This window comes from Canis aureus, chromosome 19 (genome assembly GCF_053574225.1).
Source record: "Canis aureus isolate CA01 chromosome 19, VMU_Caureus_v.1.0, whole genome shotgun sequence".
In the NCBI taxonomy this organism is placed as follows: Eukaryota; Metazoa; Chordata; class Mammalia; order Carnivora; family Canidae; genus Canis; species Canis aureus.
This window is the reverse complement of record NC_135629.1, coordinates 3,775,777-3,800,578: the sequence shown is the minus strand read 5'-3', so window position 1 is coordinate 3,800,578 and position 24,802 is coordinate 3,775,777. Positions and strand designations below refer to the sequence as shown.

The following is a 24,802-nucleotide window of genomic DNA, read 5'->3' as shown; positions in this document are numbered from 1 at the left end:
CAGCTCAGGTCAGCAGCATGGTGGAGGGGGCTACTATGGTTACTGACGTCAGTGCTAGGCAAGGACACACTTAAGTTTTCCCCGAGAGCCCAAGCATTACTCCTATGAGGACAACAGCTCTGAGAAGCCCACCTCAGACTTTTCGTTCAGTGCACATGGTCCTCCACAGTCATTAATGACGACAGGGCTGACAGAACTCTTGGCCATAGCTCTGGAAGCAGGGAGCCTGACCTTGGCAGCCCACTCCATTCCCAGGAAACCCCAACTACTATATACACTATCTACACGCACTTCACTCTGGGAAGAACCCTTCTAAAATAGGACGTGCCCCAGCAGCCATGGGAGGTCAGCCTGACTGCAGAGTAGAGGTAGGAAGCTGTCATAAATGTCTGTGTATGGCAGAGAAGTGCTCAGCCCACTGGTAAAAGTAGGAACCACTCAGAACCAGAAGGAAGTGAAAATGACTTCAACATAAGGGTTAAGACCATAAAAACAAAGCAAATTTCTCTTATCAGGATGGGGAACTAAATGCAACCTTCAACGCAACAAGCTGAGTACACACATGTAGACCAAATACAATCTCTGTTGCCAGTGAATAACCAGTAGATAGACTGCTGGTGCTATCTGCTTGTGTGCTTTTCTGGTTTCCCAATGTCCTATAGCAAATGTGTGTTTCGCACTGAAAAAACAAACATCTCTCACAAGAGGGAGACTAAGATGGAGTGGGACTCAAGAGCATGGTCATACAATAAGGAAAGTAGAAACAGAAAATTACTCCTATAAAGGGACAGTAGGAAAGATTTAAAACCAGAACTTAAGTCTAGGCTTGTAGAAATTAAAAAAAATTTTTTTTTCTATTAGAGAAGTAACACTATTATGTAAACATTTGGTTAAGTAAAGCCAAAGCCAATACCCACACCTCAAGACCTGGCACCCTCCACACAGAGACCATCTTCATTACCTCATTTGTTATTCTAGGTGTCTAATGCTGGGGTGGGGGGGAGGTTATGGAGCTTCAGCTTTTTTTTTTTTTTTAAGATTTTATTTATTTATTTATTTACTCATGACACACACAGAGAAAGGCAAAGACACAGGCAGAGGGAGAAGCAGGCTCCATGTAGGGAGTCTGATGTGGGACTCAATTCTAGGACTCCAGGATCATGCCCTGAGCCTAAGGCAGGCGCTCAACCACTGAGCCACCCAGGCACCCCTATGGAGCTGAAATCTTTTTTTTTTTTTTTTAATTTTTATTTATGATAGTCACACACACACAGAGAGAGAGAGTGAGAGAGAGAGAGAGAGAGGCAGAGACACAGGCAGAGGGAGAAGCAGGCTCCATTAACCAGGAGCCCGATGTGGGATTCGATCCCCGGTCTCCAGGATCGCGCCCTGGGCCAAAGGCAGGCGCTAAACTGCTGCGCTACCCAGGGATCCCCTGGAGCTGAAATCTTAATACCACATGTCACTCTCTGCTCTCCCCCATCACTCCTACTCCTCTCTGTGTGGACTACCATGGTACTTTCTGACAGCAGCTCACACCTTTACTGCTGCCCAATAAATTCAGCAAACAATTTCATTCTTGTTTTCTAAAAACATATTGCTGGGGTGGCTAGGTGGCTCAGTCTGTTAAATATCTGCCTTTGGCTCAGGTCATGATCCTGGAGTCCTGGGATTGAGCCCCACAATGGGCTCCCCACTCATCAGGGAGTCGGCTTCTTCCTATGCCCCTACTGCTCATGTGTGTGCAAGTGCATGCACTCTCTCTCTTCTCATAAATAAATAAAAATCTTTAGAAGAATAAAAATATAAACACATTGCTGCCAATTTTCCACAATTTTAAGGACCTCAGAGTCTCTTCTGTGTTTCTGATTGCTTGTTTAGGACAGAAGAATCCCAAGAGGAGAGTAACATAAGAACTCTATGACTCCTGGTGGAACCAAATGGGTATTTGGAATTGGGGTATACAGAGAAGACGAAGTAAGGCTTAAAAAGTTGAAAAACTGGGGATCCCTGGGTGGCTCAGCGGTTTAGCGCCTGCCTTTGGCCCAGGGCGCGATCCTGGAGTCCCGGGATCGAGTCCCGTGTCGGGCTCCCGACATGGAGCCTGCTTCTCCCTCCTCCTGTGTCTCTGCCTCTCTCTCTATCATAAATAAACAAATCTTAAAAAAAAAAGTTGAAAAACTAGCAGTTATTCTTAGCAACTTTTTTTTTTTTTTAAGATTTTATTTATTTATTCATTCATGAGAGACACAGAGAGAAAGGGGCAGAGACACAGGCAGAGGGAGAAGCAGGCTCCATGCAGGGAGCCCGACGTGGGACTTGATCCCGGGTCTCCAGGATCATGTCCTGGGCTGAAGGTGGCGCTAAACCGCTGAGCCACTGGGGCTGCCCTATTCTCAGCAACTTTCAAAGATTAATTTATTTTCACACCTAGAAATGTACAGTCCTATGGCTGTGATCTTTTAAAATTTTTAACATTTTAATTGAAATAGTTTATTTTCTACATTCAAAGCACATCCCCTATATGTATTTACCCACACTCCAATGTGACAAATATTAACAATGCCACTTTTAAAAAATATATTTTATTTATTTATTCATGAGAGGCACACAGAGAGAGGCAGAGACATAGGCAGAGGGAGAAACAGGGAGTGGCAGGGAGTCACCTGGGCTGCCCAACACTGCCACCTTAATGTCAGTTATTTTTTTTCTTTCAGAAACGGAGTTAACCCTTCCTCAGCATTCCTTTTCCTTCTTCCCAGATGTAAATGATCCTATACAACTTTTTGCAACTTGTTTCTTTTCTTTTCCAAAAGTTAACAGCTATATAGCATTCCACTGTCTTCATATACACACTCTATTCCTTGGTCATCTCAGGGGCAATGAGATTTCTCTTCCTGAGCCCAGAGTTCATTCAGTTCCTCTAGGTTCTCTGCCTAGACAGGTAATTGCGCATGCTTAACAATGGAGAGCAAAATGATAGTCTCTAATGAAAAGGGCGGCACTGATACACTCCCATTATCAGTTTGAGAATATTCTACCATCTATATTCCATCCAAAACTTGTTTTTTCTTTCATATCTTTACATTTACAGCAACATGATTTATTAATTTTAAAGTAAAACATAACAAATTACTATTAAAATACAGTAAGGAATATCAGTGTTTTGTATTTAAATGACTTTATTTTTTTTTCTTTTTTTTTTTTTTAATTTTTATTTATTTATGATAGTCACAGAGAGAGAGAGAGAGAGAGGCAGAGACTCAGGCAGAGGGAGAAGCAGGCTCCATGCACCGGGAGCCCGACGTGGGATTCGATCCCGGGTCTCCAGGATCGCGCCCTGGGCCAAAGGCAGGCGCCAAACCGCTGCGCCACCCAGGGATCCCTATTTAAATGACTTTAAAGAACACTATCTACATTAAGAGACAGCTATGTAAAATGAGGAATCGATTAGAATTAAAATGCTATCTGGTTTGCATTTTTCTTAAAATGTACATAAATTCTCACTTCCAACTCATTAACTTTAGTATGTCATATCTGAACATTTACTTTCTACATGAGAGGCTCTTCGCTTTTAAAATATAGTAGTAGGGGCAGCCCAGGTGGCTCAGCAGTTTAGCGCCCTCTTCAGTCCAGGGCTTGATCCTGGGCACCTGGGGTGGAGTCCCGTTCGGGCTCCCTGCATGGAGCCTGCTTCTCCCTCTGCCCACCTCCCCCGTGTCTCTCATGAATAAATAAAAATCTTTAAAAAAATAAATAAAATGTTGTATTGGATCACCTTTTTGGTTCTGTTGATAAATGTTACTGTTTATGATCAAGAATTTCAAATGAGACTTTATATTGAAATAAGACACTTTTTCCCCATATCCATGATTTACTTATTTTATAACCAGAAGTTTGTCCCTCCTAGTCTCCTTCAACTATTTCTCCCATTTCCTACACCCTCCCCTCTGGCCACCCATCAGTTTGTTCTTTGTACTGATGAGTCTATTTTTGTGTTGTTGCTGTTGGTTCATTTCTTTTCTTAGATTACACATATAAGTGAAATCATGTGGTATTTGTCCCTGATTTCACCGGGTATAATACTCTCTAGGCCCATCTGTGTTGTTGGAAGCAGCAAGATCTCATTCTTTTTTATGGTGAGTAATATTCCATTGTGTATATATACTGCACTTTTTTTTTTTTTTTTTTAAGATTTCGTTTATGAGAGACACACAGAGAGAGGCAGAGACACAGGCAGAGGGAGAAGCAGGTTCCCTACAGGGAGCCTGATGCAGGACTTGATCCTTGGACCCAGGATCATGCCCTGAGCTGAAGGCAGACACTCAACCACTAGGCTACCCAGATGTTCCACACACCACATCTTCTTTATCCATTCATCTGTAGATGGACACTTGGGCTGGCTGCTTCCATATGAAATAAGATACTTACTGAATATATTATTATTTTACTTTAAGACCAGAGAAGATGGTGCTATCTCAAAGGCTTGGACAGAGTTTTCTTTTTCTCTTATTCCAGTAAGTTTACTTAACAGCAAAAAACCTGAGGTTTCTTAAGTGATATAGAGCAATGATGCTTCTGTCTGTGATAGACCCAGATGAGATTTCCAACATGTTTTTTTTTTTTTTTTAAGATTTTTTTATTTATTCATGAAAGACACAGAGAGAGGCAGAGACTTAGGCAGAGGGAGAAGCAGGCTCCCTGGGAACCTGATTTGAGACTCAATCTCAGGGCCCCAGTTTAAAGTTTACTTTAAACTTTTCAAGTTTACAAAGTCCCTCCAGTCATGCTCAATATAATGACATTTGCATGATCTTGTTTTTCCAGCATGCTGTTAGCCCTTCATGTGTCAAATCTAATGCTCATGATTTAAGAGTGGTAGCATCAACTGCCTGCATTCTGATTGCCCAGAGGGCCTGATGAAAGGTTGCTGTAGTCTTTCTACCAACTCTCCTGGCCATGGTAGCACACCACAGCCCCACAGCACAGCCACTTGGATGCCACCTGTCAGGGCTGACATCTGCTTGATTCAACCAACCCAAAGTATCCAAAGTCACGTGACCATGGGAGTTTCTTTAAGCCACCCAACCGCTGGGAAATTTTTCTAAAGAGCATCATTTGATAGAGAGAGAGATAGAAATAGAGATAGAGAGAGAGAGATATCCCCGTGTCTACAGCAGCGCTACCCTGTCCTGTCGTTTTTTACATTTGTTTACATTTTTACATTTGTTAATTCCCTGAAACCAAGTCACTAGACAGTAAAGGTTTCTTCTAATACTTGCCTGTTCATGTCATTTGTCCAGTTCTCCACAGGCTGTTTGTTGACTGGATATTATTATGCATTATCAACATTTTCTTCTGGTCTGCGGTTTCTGTTATTTGGGAATTCTGTTACTCAAATGGTTTTTTTTTTTTTTTTTTTTTTAAAGATTTATCTATTTATTCAGTCAGAGAGCGAGAGAGAGGCAGAGACACAGGCAGAGGGAGAAGCAGGCTCCATGCAGGAAGCCCGATGTGGGACTCGATCCCGGGTCTCCAGGATCACACCCCGGGCTGCAGGCGGCGCTAAACCGCTGCGCCACCAGGGCTGCCCTGTTACTCAAATGTTTAATGTGATCTACTATCGATCTTTAATCTTTTATGATTTGTGCTTTCTCTACTTTAAACACCTAAGGTAAAACAATTATTTTCATTTCTTTCTTTTTTAAAGATTTTATTTATTTATCCATGAGAGACACACAGAGAGAGGCAGAGACACAGGCAGAGGGAGAAGCAGCTCCATGCAGGGAGCCCGATGTGGGACTCGATCCCGGGTCTCCAGGATAACGCCCCGGGCCGAAGGCAGGTGCTAAATCGCTGAGCCACCAGGGCTGCCCAATTATTTTCATTTCTAAAGTTTTCATTTTATATTTTTTTCATTCAGGTTTTGAACCCTCTGGTTATTCCCCATCCAAATGGAATACTGGCCCACTCCCATTTACTGTATAACTACCCCTTTCCCTACTCTTCTGGAAGGCACCTGTCTACCCAGTGTCCAACTAGTGTGCCCTGTTTTTGTGTTCTCTGTCCCCGATTTGTGAATCTCTGACAATAACACATTGTTTAAATTACCATCACTTCATAGTAAGTTACCTTTACTTTTTTGAAGCATACTGGATTCCATCTAATGTTAAATACTGATTGATTTCTAGCTTCTTCGTGAACAAGAGAAGGAATTTAAAAAGAAATCCACAGGGATCACTAATCTTCCTCTGCACATTAAATTGTATAGGTCCAATCCCAGTTTTCTGTGATAGTTTGGAAGATACACACACTATTAGGGTCATAATTCTAATAATATATGCATACAATTAAAGTTTATCTCAGGGATGCCTGGGTGGCTCAGCAGTTGAAAGTCTGCCTTTGGCTCAGGGCGTGGTCCTGGGGTCCGGGATGGAGTCCCTCATCGGGCCCCTTGCAGGGAGCCTGCTTCTGTCTCTGCCTCTCATGAATAAATAAATAAAATCTTTAAAAAAATAAAATTTATCTCAGTTTATCTTACCATCTCAGATCTTACTAAATGAAATTACTTTCCTTCTGCCTGAAGTACAGCTTTTAGAATTTTCGCCATAGAACCTAAGGATGTAGGTTTTCATTTTTTGGGGTTATTTTTAGCAGAGGCAAAACACTGTGCTGAAGGTTTCTTTCAGAATCTATTCCACCGCCTGTTGATTTCCACTAATACTGTTCAGAGTCAACTGTCAGCCTCATTCTTGTTCCTTTTCAAGGTCATCTTTTCCTCTGATGCTTTCCGAGTTTATCTTTTGTTTTTGCAATTTTATTATGATTTGTCAAGATTTCTTTTTTATTTATCCAACCTTGCAATTTGGGCTTCCTCAATCTCTGAATTGGTGCCTCGTCAATTCTGGAAAATTTTTGGCAAATACTATCTTTGATCTCTTCTTTTTGAGATTAAAAGGTCTGACCTATCTACTGAATCCTGTTCATGCCTCTTTCCTACCATTCTTCCTTTCAGCTCTTCTGGCATATCTTTTTTTTTTTTTTTTTTTTTAATGATAGTCACACACACACACAGAGAGAGAGAGAGAGAAAGGCAGAGACATAGGCAGAGGGAGAAGCAGGCTCCATGCACCGGGAGCCCGACATGGGATTCGATCCCGGGTCTCCAAGATCGCGTCCTGGGCCAAAGGCAGGCGCCAAACCGCTGCGCCACCCAGGGATCCCTCTTCTGGCATATCTTAGCTGCTGCTAAAAACATTCTTGGATTTCCACCTTTTGTTTATTGTAGTTTATTTTTAGAAATTCTATTAACCTAAACCACCTGTTTAATTTCTTCTCTCCAGATATATGATTGCCTTGTTTCTTTAAATATAAAAATCACTCTGAATGACCAGGGAGCTTTCCATTAGTTCTTGCCTTGTTTTCTTACTTACGAGTTATCTTATTGCATGCTGCTAAAAGCCTGTGAAAAGTATGTGAATATTCCTCTCCTCAAGATCTAGGATGGTGGGCCACCAGGGTGGCTCAGCAGTTTAGCACCACCTTTAGCGTGGAGACCAGGATCAAGTCCCACTTCGGGCTCCCTGCATGGAGCCTGCTTCTCCCTCTGCCTCTCTCTCTCCCCCTCTCTGTGTCTCATGAATAAAGAAATAAAAATCTTAAAAAAAAAAAAAAGAAAGAAAAAGATCTAGGATGGTGATGCCTTTGTCCAGAGATGATGGTTTTCATTTCCCTCTAGTCTTTCAAGCTGGCCACAAGAGCATGAGGGTCAGCCGTTTTTTCAACCTTTCAGGAACACATTCCCTTTCCCACTGTTTCCTGACTCTGATGACCTGTGGTTCTCCATGTGGTATCCAGTCTTGTAGTGCAGCACCACAGGGTTCTGCTTGGTCGAATACATGGGGCTCTATTATAATGGCCCTACACTCAGGAGGAGCAGGTTTCTGACTCTGGGATCAACGTACATTGCTGTCAAAACCACAGCCTGGCTCCATAGCTCTGTCTCTCCTGGTCCAAGAAGGAGCCTTCAGTCTGGCTGGAACACATGTCAAATTTGCAGGTAGGACTTAACCCCAGCATACGGAAGACATTCCCTTTCCTTCTGCCTCCTGTTGTCCCTGAGAACTCCTCTGTTGTTCCTTTGTAAGTAATCTGTCTTTTCTCTCTAGCTGACCACGTTTTTCACTTCTTCAAGTTCTAAGTTTTCCATATCCTCATTTTTTTTAGTGTCCTTGTTCATTATGGTTTCTGTTCCTTTTTAAAAAAATCTCTAGTCATTGTGAACATTTTTTGTGGTACATTATTTCCTCATGTGGCTATGAGCTCATCTTCTATCCTGAGGTTGCAAGTCTTCCTATAGAATGGTCCTTTCTCTGCTTTTGTCACGAACGACGGGGATTTATGGGTTTATATTGAAGTCATCTACATTTCTTTTTTTTTTTTTTTTCATCTACATTTCTGTACCACAGAGTATAAGCTCAGAATCCAGACAAGCATAGTGAGAATGACAGTCTCCCAAAAAAAAAAAAAAAAAAAAAAAAAGGAAAAGAGGCAAAGCCTCAGGCCTTTACTTCATGAGCTCTGCCACTTCCTTGGGCTAAGGTACTTGATCCTGTTTCCACAGCTTTCTGAGGTCCTGGGTGACTGTGAGAGTCAGTGACAGAGAGAGGGAGAGAAAGAGGGTGTTTGTGTATCTCCCCAAGGGAGACAAAAAAGATAGCTCCTCTATCTTTTGTAGTCACATCTCCTGCCCCTGGTGAGTGATGAAGTTCTCATCCTGGTTATACACTTGCAAAGCACCATGAGCTCAGAAGCCCCTGAGCGAATCACTGGCTTTCAGTTCTCCCTTCTTTCTGATAATCTCGAAATTCTCTTTCTCTCAAGCTTGGCTTACTAAAACTTCAGTCATATTTTGAACATCTCTTTAATAATTTTTTGAACCCGTATTAAATCCATCCTGGATGTATGAGCCAAGGAAGTGTCGAGTCCTTATCCTCTCAGAGAACATCACAGCTTGAGGTCAACGTGTAAAAGCTTCTACTTGTAACACCTGGATCACCCAAACATTTTGGTGAGCCTGGTTTTTGCTAGGACCACACAGTGGGATTAAGAGTTACATTTGTCTCTAGAGGCCTAGTCTGCCAGGGATCTCATTTAATACAGGAAGGAGGGGATCCCTGGGTGGCTCAGTGGTTTGGTGCCTGGCTTCAGTCCAGGGCATGATCCTAGAGACCTGGGATAGGGTCCCACATCAGGCTCCCTGCATGGAGCCTGCTTCTCCTTCTGCCTAGGTCTCTGACTCTCTCTGTCTCTCATGAATAAATAAATAAAATCTTAGAAAAAAAAAATACAGGAAGGAACAACTGCTGTGGAGATAGGAATTTCAAAAGACAACACCTAGGCTAAAAGTTGGAGACTTTTCAGGATGGATGGAGATGGGACAAAGGGGTTGGGATGGAGATGGGACAAAGGGGTTGGGATGGAGGCAGACAGGTGCAACGACAGCTTGTTAAAAGCAGCACATGGTTTGGAAGGACTGGAAAAAGACAAAAAGTGAAGAATAGTTTGTAGTCAGAATGCAAAGACTTTCAAAAGGTCATATTAAGGAATGTGTATTTTATCCTAACTGTTGCAAGGGAAACCCCCTGAAAGATTAAAGTAAGGTGATACACAAAAAAGCCAGGCTGACTTAACAGAAATACAAAGTTGGTGGCTATAGATAGGACAGATTAAAAGTCAGAAAAACAGGGAAACTACATTAACAGCTACTATAAGAATCTAGGAGAGACCCAAAGATATTCTGACCTAAAATACTATGTGGCGATTTTTGTTTTTAAGATTTTATTTCTTTATTCATGAGACATGGGCGGGGGGGGAGCACCCAGAGACACAGACAGAGAGAGAGGCAGGCTCCCCAAGGGGAGCCTGATTCGAGACTTGATCCCAGACCCCGGGATCATGCTCTGAGCCAAAGTCAGACGCTCAACTGCTGAGCCACCCAGGCGTCCCCCATGTGGGGATATTAAGAGAAAGGAATGAGTTAAACATTTTGGAGACAAAAGTTTGGGCCTGTATGTTATCAAATTCAGCAAAAACAAAAAAACACAAACCAAACCAACAAAAAAACAGGAACTCCAATTAAATCTGAACTTTGGAAAACCAATGAAAAATTTCTAGTATGTCTCATGCAATGCCTGGGTCATACCTGATGTCCTGTATTTGTATCTGGCCATCCTACCTGCGACCAATTATCCATGAATATAGTAGTGGGAAATGAGGAATGGGGTGGGAAAATGCCTAGGCATGAACAAAAGAGTTCAGACTGAATGAACAAGGCTTGGGTGACAAAGTTGAGATGTGTGCTTACCTGCATTGTAACTAGTCTGTCATCCACCATCACCTCCTTTGTCAGAAAGTCTGCTCCTATTGTAGCTTTGTACTGATTACTGAATTTCTTGTTCACATACTGGTTCATGAGTGATGTCTTACCAACTCTGAAATTGGAGAAAAACCACAAGTATAGGTCAAGTTAGAAGGGGCAGAAAAATGATTCTGATATTTGCAGCTCTGAAGATACTTGCCAGCTTAAAGGATAACAAGCAACTGTAATCACAACAGAGGATAGTGCCAGCAAACTGCTCAGTGTTACTCATTCGAGGTTTTATTTTCTCCTGGAACAAAAGTACGGGCTATAGATGTGGATCAGATGTTGAAAAGCTGCTCTTAAGTTTTGGTACAAGTAACTCAGATGGTAGAACTTAGTATTATTTTTTCCTTCCAGAAAGATGTCAGCAAATACTCTCTTTCTAAAAGAAGCTACAGCAATAAGATCCTGCCACCATTCTAAAAATATCTCTGCTGTCCTGGGTGTCTCTCCATTTAGGGGCTGATATTCAGTCCAAGAAAGTAATAGCAGGAGAAAGTCACTGGCTATGAGCAGACATATATGCCAGTCAGCCACCTGCTACTTCAAAGATTAAAATCTGAAGTGAGGAAAGCATCAATATTCCCACCAAATCAGAATCTACCTCAGAGTAAGCTCCTCCAGGGAAGTTTTTCAGTAAGAAAACTCAGTAAGAGACAATGTGTGGATTTTTTTGGTGATGAGATTAGTTAGGGCAGGCTGAAGATAACATAAAAGTCTTCTTCCAAGTCAACAGGATCACCTTCCTTTCCCTCTAAGGAACATATTCATCTTCATAGGCAGACGACCTGGAAGTAAGTTATGGCTTAAGGCAGTGTTCTCCAATCCAGGTCACCTGGGTCTGAATTTTCAGGGGAGAGGTCAGGAGGTCTCTAATCAAATAAAGGCCCGGTGATTTTTCCCATGCAAGTTTGGGCCTAAAACAGTACCTTTCATTCCTGACAGCACAGTGGTCACCAGGAAGGAGGGAGGAGGGAGACAGAGAGATATATGTATTTAAGTACTGCCAATGAGGCCCAACACAATGGTCTGGAAAAATGCTTACTTTTGAAAAGCTCCTCAGGGCAATCAGAAAAGCCAGACAGGGTAGAAAAATCACTGCCTTCTTAAAGGGCAGGGAACTTTCGTGTAAGGAGGCACACCTGGATTTATCATCATCATCATCATCATCATTTAAAAAAAATACATAGCTTCTAGTTGGTCTAAGGTTTCCAGGTCACATCAGATGCTGAGTCTGAAAAGCCTCCCACAGAATCGTTAACAGCTACTGAAGAGTTAGTCACTTAATTAGTGGCAGATCTAGGATCAGAACCCAGTTTTCCAGTCGCAGGTTCTTTCAGATACACCCCAAATCAGACCCAGTAGTGGGAAGATACTGCACAGCTGTATCCAGACTCCAAACCCACAACTGGTAGGCATGAGGTCAGTGGCAACAAATCTACACATGAACAGAACTCCCTTGTCTAATCAGCTCAGAAAAAAGAGATTCCAGTGAAACCGTTCTTGAGTTTAAATGGCTACTCCTTCCCCTAAATCATGCCAAAGACCAGGGAACCAAGGATTACAGACTAAGAGATCATTAAAATTTCTGCTGTGCTTAAAAAAAAAAAATCTGCTGTGCTGGAAATGGCAAGAGACCTAGAACCCTACTGCCACTACTATTAGAGAAGTGGCAAATGTGAGCAGGGAGGGCATGGCTTCAAAGTCACATTTAATCCAAACCAATCTGTTACTTCAAACTTACCCAGAATCTCCCAGGATGATAACCTTCAGCAACACTTTCTTCCTAGAGGTCATCCTTCAAACTAAAAGGAGAAAGGAGAAAGTACTTGTGAGCGTGACAGAAATACCCAGGCAAACCTCATCCCTCTGTACAAGCATCAACACAGCCCCAGGAGCACTAAGCCTTCCCATTTAGCTATTTCCCTGCCACCCAGGGGGACCAGACAGAAAGCAGAATCAATCTTAGAACTTTGGACACAAGCTGGGCAAAATCATGAGAGGCAGGGTCATCCTGCCCCTTGGAGCAGTCTAAAAGGATGGATTCTCCCTCTCAGATGTTGCTGGATCACTGTGGATTAATGTTCAATTTAACAACTAGGCCCTGCTTCATTCAAGTCTCTGCTCACATAGCACTTCCTCAGAGACATGATCACTTTATCTAAAGTGGCACACCCTCTCCCCATCTGCTCTCTAACCCTTTACATTGCCTTACTTTTTTTCTTCAGAGCACTTACCACTACTTGACATCTAAATCTATTAATTTGTTTTCTCCCTTCTCCAACAACTTCCACCAAGACAGTTTTATTCCCCACTGCATCTCCAGTGCCAAGTAGAGAACAATTATCAAATATTGGGGTTGGGGGATCCCTGGGGGCACAGCGGTTTGGCGCCTGCCTTTGGCCCAGGGCACGATCCTGGAGACCCGGGATCGAATCCCACATCGGGCTCCCGGTGCATGGAGCCTGCTTCTCCCTCTGCCTGTGTCTCTGCCTCTCTCTCTCTCTCTCTATCATAAAAAAAAAAAAAAAAAAAAAAAAAAATTAAAAAAAAATTGGGGTTGGTGTGAGAACAATACTTGTTGACCTGCAGCTCTTGAGATCACCCTTTTCTAGAAAACCTTTCAGGGCAGCCCAGGTGGCTCAGTGGTTTAGGGCTGCCTTCAGCCCGGGGCCTGATCCTGGAGATGGGGGATCGAGTCCCACATTGGGCTCTCTGCATGGAGCTTGCTTCTCCCTCTGCCTGTGTTTCTGCCTCGCTCTCTGTGTGTGCCTCTCATGAATAAATAAAAAAAAATCAAAAAAAGAAAGAAAGAAAGAAAGAGAAAGAAAGAAAGAAAGAAAGAAAGAAAGAAAGAAAGAAAGAAAGAAAGAAAGAGAAAGAAAGAAAGAAAGAAAGAGAAAGAAAGAAAGAAAGAAAGAAAGAGAAAGAAAGAAAGAAAGAAAGAAAGAAAGAAAGAAAGAAAGAAAGAAAGAGAAAGAAAGAAAGAAAGAAAGAAAGAAAACGAAAACCTTTCAGGCAGCCTGGCTAGACAATATGTAAGATGCCTCATTTTTGCTTATCTCTATTCCAGAAATCTGCCCCTATTTACTTACTAAGGCAGGGTTCCTGTCTTAATTATCCCTTGGTCTCCTGAACCTGATTCTGAGTTTCAGAAGAGCAGGAGTCCTATATTCCGGACTCCAATGTTAGCAACTTACCTAAGACTGCTGGAGGATCACTCCTCAGACAGCTGGAATCCCCAGCAGAAGGCCTGCATTCTTCTCTATAATCAGGAATTCAAGACTGAATCGAGACTGATACCTACACCTGAGAAACCTTAGCTCTGGCCCATTATCCTCAGCAGACAGTGAAAATGCCAGGGCAGGAGACTACAAGGACCCAGGCAAGGGTCAACATCAACCTCCTGCCTTCAGTGGAGCTGGAGGAAATGTGTTTACATATAAAAAAGGCAGGTAAGGAAGTGGGTTCAGTAAAGCCTGTTGTTATTCTTCTTCAGTTTGGGGGAACAATGCTGTCAAAACTCCATTTCAGAAAAGCTACTTTTTAGTCTCATTTTTAACCACCTAGCTTCTAGAAGGCTGAGGCTGATCATACTGGCTATAGTGAGTGAGACTTAAGCATGCAAATACTGATCCTGGACCACTAGATTTTTACTCTGGCTATGCTACTCATTATTAGCTGTGATCTGAGGCAAGTCATGTAACCACTGTGTTGAGCTAGGGATATACAGGTAATGGCTATCAGGTCCTAAGGATGCTGTGAGGCCTGAGGGACTAAAATGCTCAGGACAGTCACTAGAATGTAGTAAGTGCTCAGTGAGTACTGGCTGCTATCATTTTAATGTGTGTCAAATACAGAGAGAATAAAAACAGAACATGGACTTCAGAAGGCATTGAGAGAACCAGTAAATCAAGAGTCCATGCAAGGCAATTAAGCTACGCTCCCTCATTTCCAGATGCCTCGCTGTCAACTGTTCTCTTTCAACAGGTGGGATTGCACCAAAGACCACAAACTGAAAGGAAATATTACAACTGACTACTGCCCCACAGGGAAGGATTAGATAATGAGCCCTATGCTCCTGAAGGTGGAGCTTTCCAAAAGCTTCTCAAACACTTTGGAAGTGGGAGCGAGACCAGAAGACAGACTACCAGGCACTTAAACCAGCCCCCACATCACACCCAAGGGTTATGCTGTGTCACTGCCCAAAGTCTCATTTCTCTGGTAGGTCTACTGAAGACACCAACTCTCTGCCCACCAGGATCAGTCTATAAAGTTCCCATTGGTGTGTCAGGGAGCAATATAGGATGAGCTGAGTTTGTTGTAAATTCCATTTCCTTTAGTCTTGCATCATACCTAGTTTTTTTTTCCCCCATCCACAGTGAGAGTTATACCCTCAAATCACCTGTTATCTAAGGAGCCCTACCAGCCCTACCTTCCTCCCCAGAGACTGCCTTGACCAATGTTAAAGAATCTCACCCCAAGTTCTGGTCCACATTTTGGGTTGGAGATCAGATTATGACAGGATAGTTTCAAACTTAAAGAAGGGCAACTTAAGGAAAAGGATGAAAAAAGATGAGAAGCTTTACAAAAAAATTCTTGAAGGATATTTAGGAAAGTCACTGATTTTGAGAACGTGAAAAGAGGTCTCCATTACTTGGTTTAGTAAACCTCACTGGTGTACCAAGTATTGCTTCGTATCTCTTTAATACTGTAAACAATATTAATTTAACAAAATATTTTATAATTTATTATTATTTTTATTTAAAAAACAAACACAACTCACCTTGTCAGGCAGACTGACTCTCTAGGGCAGGAGAGTCCTAAGTTCTTTCCTCATCTGCAAATCTCAGTCATAAAGATCCCAGAAACACCTGACACAGCCCAAAAGGTTCTTAAGTGCTCACTAGAGCAGGCACATATGCCCAGCACACAATCTATATTCTGTTCCTTCTGTATTATTCTTTATCCTTGTTGCTAGTACTTGCTTCTGTTATAGTCTTAACGCCTCATATTTCTTTGAGTGAATTAAGTGTTTAAATAGCCGTTCCTGGGGTGCCTGGGTGGCTCAGTGACTGAGCGTTTGCCTTTGGCTCAGGGCATGATCCTGGGGTCCAGGGATGAGTCTGGCATCAGGCTCCGTGCAGGAAGCCTGCTTCTCCCTCTGCCTTGTGTCTCTGTCTCTCTCATGAATAAATAAAATATTAAAAATAAATAAATGGCCATTCCTGCCTTTTACTTAATATACCAAAAATCTGGGGAAAGTCATGCTATAAAGAATATCTTTGAACTTGTTTGTAGGATCATTTCCTTGGGACACAGGAACAGCCATGTGGTGGGGATGATGTTCTTAGACTCACAAGCATATCACAGGGCATACCTGGCACTTGTCAAGAAGGAGGACTGGGATAGGAACACAGCTTGCTGGCTGTTCTTGTAGCAGTCTACACAGAAGAAGGCTCAGATACAGGGAGACAGTGTGGGTTCAACCCCTGACTTAATACCCACATTGCTGAGGAGCCAATCATCTCTTTTAATAGCTCCTTTGGCTCCTTGTGAGGGGCATATCCAGCACAAGAGCCACCGTGCTCTGGGAAGCCCAAGCATGGGGGTCTATTGGGTACTCACAGCCTCTCCCTGTCCAGATGCAATTACCAACCAGGAGACATTTTACTATAAGCCACAGTGCACAGCAACAGAAGTGATAGTCTGCCTTTATCAGGTTCCCTAGGAACAAAGTTAGCCACAGGCCAAATTTTCACACTGGCCAAAGGGTTTTGTTAAACTTAACTTACAGATTTTGTTCATGAATGGGGTTACTGAATCAAAAGTATAAACATTTTCATGACTTTAATTCGCTTTCCTAAAGGATTTTCCAAATTTATTTATTTATTTTAAAATTTTATTTATTCATGAGGGACACAGAGAGAGAGAGAGGCAGAGACACAGGCAGAGGGAGAAGCAGGCTCCCTGCAGGGAGCTGGATGTGGGACTCGATCCCGGGACCCTGGGATCACGTCCTGAGCCAAAGGCAGACAGTCAACCTCTGAGCCACCCAGGTGTCCCTCCAAATTTATACTATAACCGCTGTTGCAGTGATTAACAGCAGTATAGCACTTAAATAATGACAATCTTACTGAAACAAAGGAAATCTGAGTAACTGAAGAAATATTTCCAATAGGAAGCTTTAATGAGAGATGTAAATTCTCCCATACTGAAACAATCCCAAGGATTTTTATTCATAAAAATACACGAGTCCCTCTCAATCCTCCCCCAAAATAATAATGATAGGACAGCGGACTTGCCTTCATAGTCTTGGGAAAGTATGTTAGAAAAATAGAGTATTAAAAGTATGGGGCTGGAATAGGACTAAAAAGAAAAATAACCCAGAAATGAATAATTTGGGCAAATACGGCATTATAAAATTCAGTAGCAAAAGGATAAAAAAGAATTCACTAAGAGAAGGCAGCCAGAAAAATTCTGATGAGAATTAAGATCTCTACAATGCATGCTCCAAAACAGATTCCCAAAGGAGTAAAGATGTAAATGTAAAAGTTGAAAGGAATACACAGAACTTTAGCAGGTTCTTCCTGGGGGACAGAATTACAAATAGCTTAGTTTTCTTTATACTAGCTTATTGTGACCTTTGGAAGAACATGTTACCTTTAAACTGAAAAGGCCTCAATTTTGGAGGAAAATGTTAATATGCTGATTTTTCAAATACGTTTCCTCACTACAAAAATAGTCCTTATTCATCATGAAAGATGAATTACACATGAATGAGGATTTTCATCTTCACTTAGGGCCTATCGAAAATTCAAGGTTTGTTGCAAATGGCACTCAACAGTGGATGTGAAGAAACCAACATGTGGTTTCACCAGGACGTTGATGGCTTTAAACTGGCAAAGTTAAGAGCTATGTTTTTGTACTTACTGATCTCCAGGACCAAGAATGGGACACTTGTTTCTACAAAAGAGCTAAGAAAAAAACCATAACAAAACCTGAGTACTTTTCCTATAAGAAGCTGCCCAGGCTGCAATGGCTTTAAAATCTCCACTAGCAGTTTCTTCTTCTTCTTTTTTAAGACTTTATTTGGGAGGAGGAGCAGAGGGAGAGGGGCAAGCAGACTCCTCGCTGAGTGTGGAGCCTGACATTGGGCTCACACAACCCTGAGATCATGACCTGGGCTGAAATAAAAAATCGGCCACTTGTGCAGCCCAGGTGGCTCAGTTAGCGCCTGCCTTCGGCCCAGGGCATGATCCTGGAGTCCAGGGATCGAGTGCCAGGTCAGGCTCCCTATAGGGAGCCTGCTTCTCCCTCTGCCTGTGTCTCTGTCTCTCTGTCCCTCTCTGTGTCTCTCATGAATAAATAAAATCTTAAAAAAAAAAAAAATCAGCCACTTAACAGAGCTACCCAGGTGCCCCTAGCAATTTCTTTTGTTACTGATTTCCATCAGCACCTTCATGGATTTCTGAGGACTGAAATTACTTTTTGAAATCCTACAAACTTAGGCAACAGGGCTGGCTCAGGTGGTAGAGCATGCACAACTACAAACTAGCAATTTTTAACTGGAAAACAGTTTCTAACGCAGAGACCACTGGAGACCACAGGAGAAACCAAGGAGGCAAAGAGGAAAAAAAGTTGTATGAGGTCCCTAACCCCTTTTAACATTTCTGATAACATCCATTAATCCATTTATATACGTTATCTTCTAAAGGTCAGGAAAATACTTTCCAAGGGTCTAGGCTGGGCAGGGTCAATGAGTCAGAAAGGGCTCAATCGAGAATGGTCAAGGGGAGGGCAGCAAGAACAAAGAATGGGTATGGGAAAAACAGAAGGAGCAGGGAAGCGGTAGAAGTTGGCGGTCACGGGGCCACTACAAAGTCTGGCCAATGCAATTTTGCATGGTGATCACAAACTCATGATGACTGTGCTCAAGTAGAGGTGAGACTTTAGGGAGTTGCAGTATCAAGGAGCTGAGCAAAGCGTTGCAAAGCCATCAACAGTGTAAAACACAGGGAATAAAAGTGAACCAGGTGTTGTATCATATCCAAGATCACACAGCAACTGAGTGGCAGAGCTGGAATTATCAGATATGTCAGCCCAGGCCCCAATACTCCACCATCATGCCACTCTGCAATACCAGCTCTCACTGCAAGAGGATTCTGGTTCACCAAAGCTGGAGAACAATCCTCATCAGGGCATTCTGAAAAGTTCCCACTGGCAACTGAGGCACACACACTGGGTCTGGAAACCACTGATCTGAGGCCCCATAATTGCTGTTCTGATTTACATGTGTGTCTGACACAGTGATGGCAGAAACGTTAGATGTCCAACAAGGCTGGGACAGTGAAACCAACTGGTTTTCTAGAGCCCATTAACAGTTTTATTTGCTTGGTGTTGCCAAGTTAGTTGCCTACCTCTAACAGCTAGCTAGATCCTAATCAGACAGTTGGCTTTTCTGCTACCCTCTCTTCCACCCCCCAATTAAAGTATTAATTATAGAAAATTCAAAGGCATATAAAAGAGTGAAGCAAAGACAAAAAGGACCAAGGACCCAAAATTCCAACTCCTTGAAACAATCAATACTGAAACAGCACGGTAGAAGTCTTTCTAGTTTTCCTTCAAATGGTTGAGACTATACTGGTGCATCCTGTTTTTACTATATTAAATATCCTCCGGTGTTATTAAGGTGGCATGATATTTCAGCATATTGATAATCCCATTATTAAGCATGCAGTTATTTTTAATTATGAGATGAACCTATGCATATAATCTGTCAGCATATCTCATCAGACACAAACATAAATGTGTTATCATTCAGCAAAGTAGTATGAATATTTTAAAAGCCCTTGAAATATACTGACAAATTATTTTCCAGAACAGCTTTTATTAACACCCACACCAGCAGTGAACTAGTATTTCCATTTTGCCATACCCCAGCTATCATTAGCACAAATCATTGTTAATCACATAGCTAGAAGAGAGGGTCAACTGGTTCCATCTGCAACTCCTAGATAAGCAGAGGTCAAACATTTCAACCAGGTATCTTTCAGTTGTCTGATGGTCTTTGTCTATTTTACCTACTATAAAGTGATTCACTGCATAGTCTAAATACAGTATTGAGAAGAAAGTATCATGGGGACACAGATTTTAGAAGTTGTAGGCTTTTTTTTTTCTTTTTAAGATTTTATTTATTTGACAGAGAGAATGAGTGAGCACAAGCAGAGCTGCAGGCAGAGGGAGAAGGAGAGGGAGAATTAAGCCCCAGTGCCGGGCTTGATCCCAGGACTCTGGGATCATGATCTGAGCAGAAGGCAGACACTTAACCAACTAAGCCACCAAACCACCTGGAGCTGTAGGCTTCTGAGCAGGTTCTAAAGTACCATTCTAAACTTTAACCAGAATGAAACCTCTCCAATCCATTTTCTTCCAAGACTCTGTGCTCTGTACCCTACTATTAAAGAAGACCAGCAGGGGCTCCTACGTGGCTCAGGGGAAACAGAGGAGGGAAGGGACTGGAAAGGAATTTGAAATCACAGAGTATGACTGTGCTGGTTGCCAACCTCAACAGTAATGTCTGCTGTATCCACAGGGTGAGATGGAGTGCACAGCCAAAAGAAGATGGGCATGAGCTATTAACAGGCTGAGCAATGGGTACATGGGGGTTCACACTACTTTTGCACATATTTGAAACTTTTCCATAATAAAAACTGTAGGGGCAGCCTCAGTGGCTCAGGGGTTTGGTGCCACCTTCAGCCCGGGATATGATTCTGGAGACCGGGGATCGAGTCCTGCGTCAGGCTCCCTGCATGGAGCCTGCTTCTCCCTCTGCCTGTGTCTCTACCTCCTCCTCTGTGTGTCTCTCATGAATAAATAAATAAATAAATAAAATTCAATTTAAAAAACTGTAAATGCAATTCACATTTTTAACAAATTGGAATGTCTATAGGAAAATCAAGAATGTATACATTTATTTTCATTAATAAAAATACTGTGACAAACTTTTATGGCAATGTATCCCAGATTCTGGCTTGATAATCATCTCTGGTTATCTGTGATAATCAGCCTTTGGTTTGAGGGCAAGAAGACTGTTAGTTTTGTCATGATAGAAATCTTAGGTTAGAAACATCTAGTACATACCTTCTAAAAATGAAGCCTAAATAAAGAACTATGTTATGACTTTGATAAGTAACTTTTTTTAAAAAAGGGAGAGAGGAGAAAGAATTAGGGGGAAGGACAGAGGGAGAAGCAGACTCCCCCACTGAGCAGGAAGCCTGTCTCAGGGCTCAATCCCAGGACCCCTGAGATCGTGACCTGAGCTGAAGGCAGATGCTTAACCTAATGAGCCACGCAGGTGCCCCAGAAGTAACTTTTTTTTGGAGTAGGCTCCCGGCCCAACATGGAATTTGAGACCTGACCCTGAGATCAAGGCACATAACCTACTGACTGAACTAGCGAGGCACCCCAGAAGTTACTTGTTTTAAGATCAATTTGAGAGAAAAAGGGAGAAGCACAGTATGAATTTGGATTTCCACAACAGAGCAGCTTAAGATGGAAAGAGGGCAGCCTTGGTGGCCCAGCAGTTTAGCGTCACCTTCAGCCCAGGGTGTGATCCTGGAGAACCTGGGATCAAGTCCCATGTCGGGCTCCCTGCATGTAGCCTGCTTCTCCCTCTGCCTATGTCTCTGCCTCTCTCTCTCTCTCTCTCTCTCTCTGTCATGAATAAATAAATCTTTTTTTTTTTAAAGGATGGAAAGAGAAGTTTGAACAAGAGCAGAATCTTTTTAAGTAAACTACCCCCAAATTCATGATCCCAAGATCAAGAGTCATATGCTCTACTGTCTGAGCCAGCTAGGCTCCCCAAGAGCAGAATTTTCAACCAATAATAACACCCAGCCAATCCCAATGTCAATGGCTAAAAGGCACTGGCACTGTAGAAGGGTTCTAGAGTAGCAGGAGAAAACCATAAAAGGTCATAAAGGTAAATAAAAACAATTCTCAGCAGCAGCTCTAAGCCAGGAGATGAAAGGAAGTAAGTTATACTGGTTGTAGAAGGTAGGTGTGCTTGATGGGCATGGGAAGCACTGGTAACAAGTGAAGGAAGACTAGCTACGTGAAAGCCTACAATCAAACATTACTAAGTGCACCTCTTGAAAACTTACTGTGTGCTTGTCTCCAAGCTAAGCATCTTACCTGTATCATCTCATCTGGGTAAGCATAAAGATTAAGATAACTTAGTGTTACTTATGGGACAGTTAAAGGATGTTCAGTGTGTCCTTTGGGGATGGGAGTTGGAGCACGGCTACTTTAATAATCCAAGCGTTAGCAAATTCAGAAAATACCCTATTAAAAAATAAATAAATAATTTTTTTTTAAAAAAGAGGAAAAAGGACGGGGTGTAACAGATTGCCTGAGTTAAAAATAAAAATGTTCTCAAAATTCTAGGCCCAGAAGAAAGGCAAGAAAATAACATCTCAAATGATGTTTTGAAAGCTCCCAAATTAAAACTGAAGCCATAGTTAAAAACAGTAGCAGGAATCCCTTGGTGGCTCAGCGGTTTAGTGCCTGCCTTCGTCCCAGTGCGTGATCCTGGAGTCCCGGGATCAAGTCCCTCATCGGGCTTCCTGCATGGAGCCTGCTTCTCCCTCTGCCTGTGTCTCAGCCTCTTTCTCTCTGTGTCTTTCATGAATAAATAAGTAAAATCTTAAAAAAAAAAAAAAGTAGCAAAAATTCCTCCTATAAGGAAATGAGAAAGATGGAAAACTGGAGTTGTTTGGAAACCCAATGATCAGACAGTGCTAGTACCTGGTGCAGGTACACCAAAGTGAATGGGAGAAGAATGTAGGAGGCCACAGCCATATACTTCCAGAAGGGATACAAAGCTCCAGAGAGGAGGCGGCTCATCCTGGGCGGTGGCACAGGAGTGGAAAGATTGCCAATATGGGAAGGAAGAGGGAAGGACAAAAGCCCTTTCTGTGGAGTCAAGTCACAAGCTCAGGATAATGCTGGTGTTCTAGAAACTCATACAACAAGATTAGGTTGGAAAGAAGAATCTGGCAACTGGTTGGTACGAACTATCACTATCTCCAAATGTACAACAGGCATTCAGGCAGGTAAGCCACCTTTTTACTTTTAACTAGCCTTTGAATAAAGTCACTTGCCTGGTCTGGAGCACCTTTCTTACCCTTCAACTGGCTAAGCTCCAATGCCCTTCATTCAACACAAGTGTATCTCAGAATAATCCTAAAACCTTAAATCTAGGTCTCTACTCCAGGGCACCAGGGTTTGTCTGTAGCAAGTTTTTTCTTTCCCTTTCAGGTCAAATGCTGCCTTCAGAAGGAAGCCTCCTCTAGCCTCCTCTCCCCAGAACCCAAGACAAACTCAAGGCTTCCTTCCACTAGTTTCCATTACAACCACCCAGTACACAAATGGATGCTGTGGGCATGACTAAGCTGTCTTAGTCATATGTCTTAGGGCATACCCAGGGTGGAATGCCCTAAGAGGGAGCCCACACCTGGGACAAAGATGGCTGGGAGAAGTGGGCAGGGCCTGTGGAATTTCTTGCCATGCCGAACCAGTTTGTACTCTGGAAAGTTCAAGAGCCACTGATTTCTCTCTTTCTCTCTCTTTCTCCTATGAATAAATAAATAAAATCTTAAAAAAAAAAAAAAAAAGAGCCACTGATTTAACAGAGTCAAAGATCTGGTCAGGAACATGGATTCTGAAGTTCATATTTCAACTACTTTCATGTTACAGCTTAAGGGGACTTCCAAGTCTAGGAAAAAACATGAGCTCAGTTGAATTTTATCATATTCCCCTTTCTTCCTTTTTTTTTTTTAAATTTATTTATTTATGATAGAGAGAGAGAGAAGCAGAGACACAGGCAGAGGGAGAAGCAGGCTCCATCCCAGGAGCCCGACGTGGGACTCGATCCCGGGTCTCCAGGATCGCGCCCTGGGCCAAAGGCAGGCGCTAAACCGCTGCACCACCCAGGGATCCCCCTCCCTTTCTTCCTAAATAGAGGGCCCGGAGTAATTTTGCAATCAAATCTTTTAAAAAATTTATTTTATTTTATTTATTTATTCATGAGAGACACACAGAGAGAGGCAGAGACATGGGCAGAGGGAGAAGTAGGCTCCCTATGGGAGCCAGATACGGGACTTGATCCCAGGACCGCGGGATCACACCCTGAGCTAAAGGCAGATGCTCAACTAATGAGCCAGCCAGGCATCCCTATTTTTTATATAGATATACTATATTTAAAAAAGAAAAAAAGATATACTATAGTTGTATCTCAAATTTCACTGCTGAGGAATGTTTTTTGTGCTAGGATTTTATGACTTCAGTTTAGATGCCTGTGCTAAAATGGGAATGTCAACATTCACTGGACACACAGGGCAGTTCAAAGAACAGTAATAGATGGCTGGCCTTGCCTTCTAGAGGTGTGCTGTTTGATGGCAAGAAGACATAATCATTCCACAGGGCAGTATAAATACAGGAGTTTAAGGGAAAGAACACTACCAGCAGAAATACTGGAACAGTTTAAAAAGCAAGGCTGAAGAGCTGTACACACAATGTGTAAGGAGGAATGTCCAATGTGTCAAAACTAATTGGTCAGGATGTTTTACTTGTTTTCTATCCCTTACAAGCTTCAGAGAAGTTCCCAGGAAGTCTAGTGGGAAATGTTAAAGGACTGAAAAGAGAAAGAGCAAGACCGTGAAGGGTCAGGTCTGAGGAGCAGCTGGACCAGAAGGATGAAAAACAGCTGTCTGAGGTCAAGACAGCGGGGATGCCCACAGGACCTGAGAGTATGAATTCACATACTAGAGAGTGGGCACACAAAAGCCCAGCCTGCCATGGGCCCTCCAGACGACCATGGGAGGCAGGTATCAAGTCTAATCTTATAATATTTCTCCAGATTATGCATCATTTCCACCCCTATATTCCCTCTATCTCAAGTGCGCTTGCCACTCCTCCCCCAGGGTCCTACCCTCTTCATGTACCAGGAGCTTGCTCCTCTGGGAGGGGGTAACGGCTAGGTAATGTGGAGAACCTGTCTTCCTGCACACCACTCCCCAAACTCCAGAGCATCTGGGTCTCAGAGCCCCCTTCATCATACTGAATCGGGCCTTCCTGCATAACTGCCTCCCACGCAAACGGGGACAAAGGCAAGTTCTCCTTGAAGGCAGTCTCTCCTCCATCCCTGAATCCCCAATTCCAACAGTGTGCACCCCACAGAGGGCTTGGTAAACAACTACTGCTTGGACAGGGCACATGTCCTGTACAGTCGTTACTAACCACAGGTGGCTATTTAAATGAAACTAAATGAGGTCAAATATAGTTCCTCAGCCACACTAGCCACATTTTAGGCACTTG

General features: G+C 42.7%; 1 protein-coding gene across 1 annotated transcript in view; it reads right to left on the bottom strand.

The window, feature by feature from the left end:
- Window positions 1-24,802, bottom strand: part of RAB7A (RAB7A, member RAS oncogene family) — a 72,315-nt gene that overhangs the window by 8,981 nt on the left and 38,532 nt on the right. The window contains exons 2-3 of the mRNA XM_077857616.1: window positions 12,168-12,228; window positions 10,367-10,493 (exon numbers count right to left, since the gene is read on the bottom strand). Coding sequence (XP_077713742.1) covers window positions 10,367-10,493; window positions 12,168-12,220 — 180 coding nt within the window. The 5' untranslated portion in view covers window positions 12,221-12,228. The remainder of the gene's footprint in view (window positions 1-10,366; window positions 10,494-12,167; window positions 12,229-24,802) is intronic.